Source organism: Dipodomys ordii, unplaced genomic scaffold (genome assembly GCF_000151885.1).
Source record: "Dipodomys ordii isolate 6190 unplaced genomic scaffold, Dord_2.0 Scaffold10, whole genome shotgun sequence".
Lineage (NCBI taxonomy): Eukaryota > Metazoa > Chordata > Mammalia > Rodentia > Heteromyidae > Dipodomys > Dipodomys ordii.
In genome coordinates this window covers 20,586,660-20,596,102 of record NW_012267226.1, presented here as the reverse complement: position 1 = coordinate 20,596,102, position 9,443 = coordinate 20,586,660, and the positions used below count along the sequence as shown (strand labels likewise).

Below are 9,443 nucleotides of genomic sequence, written 5' to 3'. Positions count from 1 at the left end.
CCCTCCCCCCCACCCCTGCACACACACCCCAGGGCTCAGGCTGTTTACTCAGCTAACCACAGAGGAAGACAAGGTGCCTGTTTTCATACCTTTCACTCACAGCTGCCTGCACCTGCTCCTCCTCACCTCTCAGCTCTGTATTTCCCACCCTGCCCCGGCCAACCCACCTCCCCGTGCAATGCAAAACCAATCGCACTCAACCGACATGGGCTCATAAAGCAATTCTAGAAATGATGAGCCCCCGGGAGGCAGAGGAAGTTACTCTGTTCCCCCACGTCTAGGGTCTCCCGTGAGCAGCAGGTGCTTCACTGGCTCCTGCATGCTTTCCTGCGTGCTGAGCCACTCACTCACTCCCAGTGCTGGGCAAATCCATTCCCCACCTGGGTCACCTCTCCTTCCGGTCCCTGATGCAGGGGGCTCTGTGGGAAGGAGGTGGGGGTACCTGGGTGCAATGGCAAAGCTGTCTGCCACCCCTTCCAGCAATGGCCCTCTGTGCCATCACCTAATGCTCAGGAGGTCTGTCTCTCCACGAGTCTACCAGCTTCCCCACTCTGTCCACTTCCTGCATGAAGGACAGGGTGAGTCCGTTTATACACAGACCCTCGCCGAGAGCTATGGCACACTCCTGGAGTCTAGCTACTTAGGGAGGCCTAGGTAGGATGACAACTTGAGCCCAAGAGTTTGAGACCAACTATGAACACGGCGAGACCTCATCTCAAACAACAGCAAAACAGCCCCGCTCATCAGTGTCCTGTTTAAAGTTCTTTACTGGCTCCTATCACCTGTAAAAAGTTCTATCCCTAGCCGGGCGCTGGTGGCTCATGCCTGTAATCCTAGCTACTCAGGAGGCTGAGATCTGAGGATCGCAGTTCAAAGCCAGCCCGGGCAGGAGAGACTGTGAGACTCCTATCTCCAATAAACCACCAGAAAACCAGAAGTGGCGCTGTAGCTCAAGTGGTAGAGCACTTGCCTTGAGCTGAAGAGCTGAGGGACAGCATCCAGGCCCAGAGTTTAAGCCCCATGACTGAGCAAAAAAAAAAAAAAGTTCTATCTCTTTTGTCTTTGTCTGTATTTTTCCCCTCCAAATTCAAAAGCCACCATGAGAAAAAGCCATTTTCAGGTTAAGGTTTCCCAGTAGAAGAATGGAGTAAGCCAAACTCCTTGTGTTCCAGGCCAGAGGACCATGATCTTTCAGAAAGACCTGAGGGCTTGGGCATGTCCTCTTAGGGACAGACATTCACACACACTGTTCACCTTCCAGCCTATGTGCAGGGCATCTAACACAGTATGAGTGTTGGGACTTCCCTTATGTTGGGACTGCAAGACCCCCTTCTTCCTGCCTTTAAACCAGACCGTGTGGTCAAATACACATAAACTTGGGGGGTTGGGAAGGTGGCTCAGTGGTAGAGCGCTTGCCTTGCATGTATGAGGCCCTGGGTTTGACTCCTCAGCACCACATAAGCAGAAAAAGCTGAAAGTGGTGCTGTGGCTCAAGTGGTAGAGCGCTAGCCTTGAGCTGAAGAGCTGAGGGACAGTGCCCAGGCCCAGAGTTCAGGCCCCATGACTAACAAAACAACAACAACAATGACAACAACAAACTTTTGTTTAAGAAAATGGCTCTAGCTGGGTACTGGTGGCTCACACCTGTGATCCCAGCTCAGGAGGCTGAGATCTAGGAATCATAGTTCAAATCCAGCCCAGGCAGACACATTGGAGAGACTCTTATCTCCAATTAACCAACAAAAAGATGGCCTTTGGTTACTCCAAAATGCATACTCTTTTGAACTGCCAATCCTTATCATCCACTTATATTGCTGTAGGTGCCCTAATCTCCACAGGTTCCTTTCTATTAGTCTCTTGCTTCCGACACTCTCAGGTCTGCAAAACCCTTCCTTTGGTCTGGCCGAACTTTCTACCTTGTTCTAAAGCCTTCTTCAAGCCCACTCCACCCACTGGCCCTCTTGGAATTACACCTGAGCCTGTCTGGGTTCTCTGTAGGGACTCTGCCTTCCTCTTCCTCTTTCTGTTCCCTATCTTGGCTTCTCTTTCCCTCTGGGGAGCTATTTGCAATAGAGTCACTGATATCCTGTTAAATCTCACATCAAGTCAGTAGGTGACCCAGGGGAAAGAGTGCAGTGGGTGGCCCTGGCACAGAATCCAGACTTCTGATAAAGGAGGAGAGATGTAGGGCCTGGGCCGGCTGTGGGGCTAGACTCCACCCACCTTGGCTGAAACTAGAGTCTAGATGTCCTACTGCCCAGGGGAAGGCTTCGGTTCATCCAGACTGATTCAAAGGACTTTCCTAAGACCTGCTCAAGTTTTCATCCTCCAAGACATGCATCCAGGCCAGTCAGCTCATTGCCTGTTTCAAGTCAGTGCTGGGGGCCATTTCCCAGGTACACACCAGTTCCCAGAACCCAGAGGATTGGTTTGACAAGTGCTTACAGAGAGGTAGGTAGTTGGGTACACAGCAGTAGGAGGTGTCAAACAGACGTCCTGGGGGCTCAGGAGGGACGCGTGTTAAAGTCACTTTCCATACACAAGAATTTCAGTATCTGCCCCCACCAAAGACAGAAGCAGAAACAAAAACAAAACAACCCTATGGAGTCAAGAAAGCAATGTTGGCTCTGGCCTAGGGAGGAGAGGAGAAGACTGCGAAACTCCATCAATGGCGCTAAAGGGAACCATTTAGCTCACACCAGAGGGAGCTCAGTGACAGCACCTGGGCCAGGGGCTCACTGGTTCTTGGCTATCAAAGGCAGAGAAACCCAAAGCCTTCAAGTGTGGCACCCAACCTTCCCTCACACATAAGCACAGGTGCTATATATATGTCAACATGTTGGCACAGGCAGACACCCAGCAGAATGTTACCAAAACCAGGCTAGGGACTTGTGTCCCAAAGAAGGAAAGAAAACATGGTGTCAAAAATGAAGTGGCGGGGCTGGGAAGGTGGCTCAGTGGTAGAGCGCGTGCCTTGCATGCCAGAGGCCCTGGGTTCGATTCCTCAGCACCACATAAGCAAAAAGAAAAAAGCCGGAAGTGGCACTGTGGCTCAAGTGGTAGAGCGTTGGCCTTAAGCTGAAGAGCTGAGGGACAGCGCCCAGGCCCAGAGTTCAGGCCCCACGACCGGACCCCCCCCCAAAAAAAAAAATGAAGTGGCCATGGAGAAATTGACTTTGAAAATTGCTGTGAGCACTGGGGCAGGAGTAGGGCCTGGCACAGCACCCAGGGACTGGGAGTGGGGGAGGGGAGAATGGGATGGAGACGTGGAAAGGGTGTGGTTCAGGATGGGATCCGCCCTGGAAGACCTGGGCCCTTCCCTGAACAATAACAGATTCCAGGCCCACGTGATTTCTTCAGATAAGGAGGCTGCCAGCCACCTCTGCCAGCATCGCCTGTTGGGATTCTCTGTCAGCAGGTGTGTGAGGGGAGATGGTGTAGGGGACTCCTGAGATATTTACCCTGGATTTCCTTCTCTTTAGCACTCTCAGCCCTGGGGACAAGGCTGAGACAATAGATTTCTGCATAAGCTAGAACCATGAGACTAAAGTTTCTAGATGGAATTTTAAGGGAGAAAAAAAACAGAGACCTGGGCTACAGTTTAAGACATCAACTGGCTGAGCTGGTGGCACAAGAATATTTCTTGAGAGCCTCTGAATTTGAGACCAGCCTGGGCAATACACCAAAATGCCACCCAAAGTGCACATGCGTACACACACACACACACACACACACACACATGCATACACACATACACATGCATGTAATGCATGTACCAATTACCCACAGACAAGTCAAAGAGAACCTGCTGACAATAGATCATGAGAAAAGCAAAACCTCAAGAGTGTTGACTTAAAGTTTCAGATGAGTTGCTAGTGACGGGGCTGGCAGAGAGCTACAAGTAATTGCCTTCCTTTAGGTGAATCGAAGCCTACTGTGAGAAGACAGAAGATTACCCATGGATTCCAGCCCAGTTTTGTTGGCCTGAACCAGAATGGCTGCTCTGCTGAGTGGTTTAGAAAACCCTGCCCTGGAAGGAAGTTTCCAGGCAGTAGGGGTACGGAGTCCAAGGAAGAGAAGGCCGGACTCTGAGCCAGCTGTCCTCAAGCACTGGCAGGAGCGCCTAAGACAAGAGGGCAGAAATAGACAGGGGTATGAACCCTTATGGGGCAGACCAGGAGGAACGAGAACTTAAGAGGCTGGTGTTTCTGCTCCTGGAGGGACAATTTTCCAACAGACACAACTGGCTGAGAAGAAAGCCTGAGATTCCTGCCTTGCAAAGGAGCCTGGACCTTGCCTTCAAATGCCTCCAGATCGCTCCCCAGCCACTCTGACTCTACGCAGGCTCTTTGGGCAGCTCTACTGCAGCCAGTGAAGTAAGAGCTACTTAGACTCTGCGTCCTAAGGAGGGGTGGGGCTGCTAGCCCAGGGCCTGGCTCACCCACGCCCAACCACAGGCCTCCAAAGCCTGAGTCATGCTGGCATTCATGCCCAGGAGCTGATCTTTGTCGTGCACACGGGGACCCCAGGGGCTCCATCTCCTTTTACGTCTCTATGTGAATATTCCCAGGAATGAGTTAGGACCTGAGAAGGGGGGCTGGCCAGGGCACCTCTCGTCCAGAACCATCTGTCTCCTCCCTCTCCTCCCTCTTCTCCTCTTTCAGGAGCAGGCCTGCCACATCCTATTTTCTTTTCTTTTCTATCAACCCAAGGGTTGTAGCCACTGTACTACTACAGTGTAGTACTACTCTCAATATGGGTCTGGGGGAGATGTTAAGTTACCCCTCACTTCTGCATTGAGTCTTTACCTTTCAGGGCACCCCATCCTGCATGATAACCTCGGCTTGTACTTTGGGGACGGTCATAGTCAAGGCACAGGTGGAGATGTCTCCTTGCAATCTCTTCAGACCATCTCCCGGATGCGTGGGTCCTGCTCTTGCCTTCTAAATGTACAGTCTCTCTTTCATAAAGAGGGGTGGGATCAGACACAGTTTGTATCCCCAAGAAAGAAGTAGCAGGCCCTAGATTTCCCCCAGTGCCAGTCCCTGCCTAGGCTGGACTTGGGTCTCCCCTTATTCATGAGCCTCTCAGGCATACCCTACTTGTCACGTCCTTCACTGGGACTTGGACCTGGCTGGAGTGTGTGGGGGGGGGAATCCTCCCATCCCCCCAGGTAAAGCCCAGAAACAGCCTCAGTGGGTTTTAGTTCCCCTTCTTCACACCTCCTTGGTGAAGGGAGATGGTGCGTGTAGACGGCCTGTGATGCACTGGTGACACTGAGGTTCTCTGGTCGGTGCTCAAGAGCGGGGAGGAATCAGGGGAGCCTTAGACCAGCTTTTCCCTCGCTATGGCAGCTTCTCTTCCTGACTCGTGCACGAGCTGGGCTGGAGGTGTAGCTCATGATCAGCCTGTGGAGGTGCCCTGCCCAACGCGGGTTCTGTCCAGAGCATGTTCTCACTCTGATCAAGTTCCCTGAGGTCTGCCTCGATGGGCCTTCCCAGCGGGGTGTTTGTCTGGCATGCCAAAGCCCCAGTACCTGGCTGTTGCTTCTTAGTTCTTAGCCAGCTGGAAGTTTTCTGTTTGGATCCTGTGCTCATGGGAAAATGTTGTAAGTGGTGAGAGTTGATCTTAGCATTTAAGAACTTGAAAGGAATACAACATGGCTAATGCTTGGCTTATGGCCAAGAAACCCACTTCCAATCCCAGCCCTGGAGTAGAGAACCTGGTGATCTGGGACACTGGGCCTGTACTTGGTTTGGATAAGGACAGGCAGGAGAACAGGAAACAAAAGGAATAGAAGAAGCTGGACAGACTCCAGAGAAAATGGAGTCAACCACAACACAACTCGAGGAGAGACTCATCGGTGGGGGAAGGGAGATGGAGATGTGGCTCAGTGGTAGAGTACTTGCCTAGGGTAGGTGTACCCTTGGGTTCTAATCCCAGCACTACAAAACAACCAACTTACTGGGAAGTCACTACCTTGAGGACTCTTCTGCTTTGCTGTCCCTGGGCCTCAGCTCTGTGACACTGCGGGGGTCCTTTTCCAGGGCACTTCCTAGCTGTGAGGGAGAGGGTGGGGCAGAGGGAACAGTTTGTATTCCTGAGGGGTAACAGCCCTGGAGAACTTGTTTCTCTCTCTCTCTCTCTCTCTCTCCCTCCAGTCCTGGGGCTTGAACTCAGAGTCTGGGCACTGTCCCTGAGCTTCTTTTTTGCTAGTACTCCATCACTTGAGCCCACAGCACCACTTCTGGCTTTTTCTATTTAGGTGGTACTGAGGAATCAAACCCAGGGCTTTGTGCATGCTAGGTAAGCACTCTACCACTAAGCCACCTTCCCAGCCCCAGAACTGGGTTTTGAGGTAGGAGATAAAGCAAGTCTTCAGGCTCCTCTCCCTGGGATGTAGGTTTCCTTTGTGACACGGACCAGGCTGTCCCTTTGTCACCTGCCACCATCGTTTCTTGTAGGTCACTTAGGGAGCTGAGGCATGCAGTTAAAGGAAATGCTTGGGGTTTCTGAGAAACCAGGCCTGGCCAGGTCTCCAGGTGGTTACTAACGCATCCAACTGGGTCAGGACCCGTGGTCAGTTTGAAGCTGGAGGCTGCAGATACCCAGTACCTAATCAGGTGTGCACAGTGGTGGGGACAAGGGGCCCCTCTGGGAACATGTTGCCTTGCAGGGCGTTGAGGTTTTAGCCTGACTTGGGGTCTGGCCTAGACAATGATTTGACTGCAGGTTGGCGCCATGCAGGTGTCATCTGACCAGTCGCACAGAGCCTGCACTTTACAAGGACCTCACACTCGGTTTTGCCAGCTTGAAAGTCTTCTTGTTGTGGTTTGAGACAGGACTCATTGTGTAGCCCAGACCAGCCTCAACCTCACCGTCTTTCTGCCTCAGCCTTCCTAGTCCTGGGATTACAGGTGTATACCACCACAACCCCACTTAAAAAATTCTTAACACCTTTCCAACCAGGGGCCCTGAAGTTCAATTTTGTATTAGAGCCACAAACTGTGCTGCAGGTCCTGACTAGATGAATTATGTAGATGGTCTGACTGGAACTGGAGTTTGATTAGAGAGGTTGGACTTTGTATAATGACCTCTTGTTCACTTACGCCACAACCCACTGACCCTTCCCAGCCTAGGACCCAGACAAAAGAGATGCAGCTTCTTTCTAGCATGTCTGGAAACAACCTAGGGGTGAATTTAGGTCAGGAGAGCTGGCAGGAGCTAGGGTCTGGATTCTTCATGACCCAGGCTAGAACGTAGCTCAGAGAGAAGTTCTTCCCCAGAGAAGGAACATGTGAAAAATTCCAACACACCATAACAACCAGTCCTGGGGCGCCTGTGTCCTGGAGCTCAGGAGGTCCTCCGACTGAGCTGTTCCCACATACATACTTTGGGACATCCAAGTTAACTGAGCCTCCATGCTTCCCCGGAGACACTCGGGTGGCGGCAGGGAGCCATGCTGGGGATCATTTCTTTTAGCACACCCATGAAATTCTTCCAAGAATCCCTGCTCTCGAGAGACTCCAGTCCTTCACAGGAAGCCTCAGGACTAACACAGGGCTCCCTCACCAATTTAGCAACCCCTGCTCCTCCACTTGGTCCACTAGGCCCCTCTTCCCTGCTATCATCTGGCCCTCTATTTCCTCAGTTTGGTATATAATCATTGTCTTACAGCTTCTGGCGAGTGATTGATTAGTTTGTTCTTTGCTGGATCATGAGCTATTTGAGGGCATGGATTAGGGCTTCAACTTCTCCATCCAACGCAAAATGTCATGCTTTGATAATACAATCGTCTAGCAATAGCTGAACACCTCTGTGTTGATTGTCAAGGAGCAATGCCAGCCTCCTGACATTAAGAAAACTTCTGAGGTGCTTTCCTGTCTTAGCTGTCAGGATGAGAAACAAAACCCCAAAAAGTGGCCACCGGGGAGCCTGTCTACATTCTCGTCATTCACAATGAGACTTCCAAGCTGACCCCTCTCTTGATGGAAAAATGTTTCAAATTTGAGAATTGTCTCTACTCACCAGGTCTTCCAGATTGACAAGCTCCATGTCCAGGGTTAGGGGGTAGTTCATGGCTGCAGGTGTGAGTCACCAGACTGGTCACCGTCTGATGCTGAGAGGTTCTGCGTATGGTGTGGTGCGTATAGAGAGGGGGCAGGCGTCAGCTGCAAATTTAAACAAATGAGCTACGTGCTGTCTCCTGGGGCTGCGTAGGGCCTGCTATTTGCCTCATAGCTCATCTTTTTTTTTTTTTTTTCCACTGGGTCTTTTTCTTTTTCTTTTTTTTTAAGAAAAAGGGAAAACCCCCTATAGCATCAGTGCCAGTCAAGCATTTCAACATCTTTCCTGGCAATGCTTGTCTCAGGTGGGGTTTGAGGCTGGTGCAAAGCTGGCCCTCACTTCTGTTCCCTGATCCTTTGTAAGGGATGAGGGCCTTGTAACAAAACCACCATGGTGGGGGAGGGAGACTCCCCATAGAAAGAGAATGGAGACACGTTGGTTCATCTAGTTGCTTCTCCTCCCGGACAATTCTAGGTCTTCACCTTCCTCACCATCAAGGGGGACCAACCATCCCAATCTGCACAGAGTGAAAGAAAGTCCCTCGTCCTGGGAAATCCCTCAGATTTAGGCAAACCAGAGCTCTTGATCAGATTGTTATTGTTCTCCTTTGGCCCTCACAGGCACAAAACTCCTTACCTGTGTGTGTTTGTGTGTGTGTGTGTGTGTGTGTTTATGCTGGTCCTGGGGCTTAAACTCAGGGATTAGGTGCTTTGCCTTAGCTTATTTGTTCAAGGCTAGCACTCTACCACCTGAGCCACTCCTCTACTTCAGCTGTTAGTGATTAATTGGAGAGTCTCACAGACTTTCTTGCCCAGGCTGGCTTTTCAACTGTGATCCTTAGATCTCAGCCTCTTGAGCAACTAGGATTACAGGCGTGAGCTACTGGTGCCTGGCAAAACTCAACTTTTTCTGCTCAAGTTTGGAAGAGAGAGGTTAGAATTTTGCAAAGGGAAGACAAAAAGGGAATTATGTGAGGCATAGCCATAGCATTATTTTCTAATTGAAAAAAAAGATAGCCAGGTGCCAGTGGCTCATACCTGTAATCCTAGCTACTCAAGTGACAGAGCACTCACCTTATGCTGAAGAGCTCAAGATCCAGGACTGACAAAAAATAAAATAAATGTTCTAACTAAATTAGAACATAGCATTTAATTCAAAAATAACATTTTCTAATTTAAAAAGTAACCATGTTCCATCCACAAATACACTTGGTTGGCAGGGAGATGATCAATGAACTGGGAAAGATTGAGGGAAGGGGTGACACTGTCCAAAAAGAAATATACTCCTGGGCTGGGAAGGTGGCTCAGTGGTAGAGCGCTTGCCTTGCATGCCTGAGGCCCTGGGTTCGATTCCGCAGCACCACATAAGCAAAAAGA

The 9,443-nt window shown here is 50.6% G+C and overlaps 1 protein-coding gene across 2 annotated transcripts in view; it reads right to left on the bottom strand.

The window, feature by feature from the left end:
- Cxcr5 (chemokine (C-X-C motif) receptor 5) overlaps window positions 1-8,127 on the bottom strand; it is a 10,871-nt gene extending 2,744 nt beyond the window's left edge. The window contains exon 1 of one of the 2 annotated variants that reach the window (XM_013009441.1): window positions 8,029-8,127. In XM_013009441.1, the coding sequence (XP_012864895.1) occupies window positions 8,029-8,079 (51 nt within the window). In that variant the 5' untranslated portion in view covers window positions 8,080-8,127. Of the gene's footprint in view, window positions 1-5,965; window positions 6,048-8,028 lie in introns of those variants that run through there. The other variant, XM_013009442.1, reaches the window with a different exon arrangement.
- Between the last annotated feature and the right edge of the window lie 1,316 nt (window positions 8,128-9,443).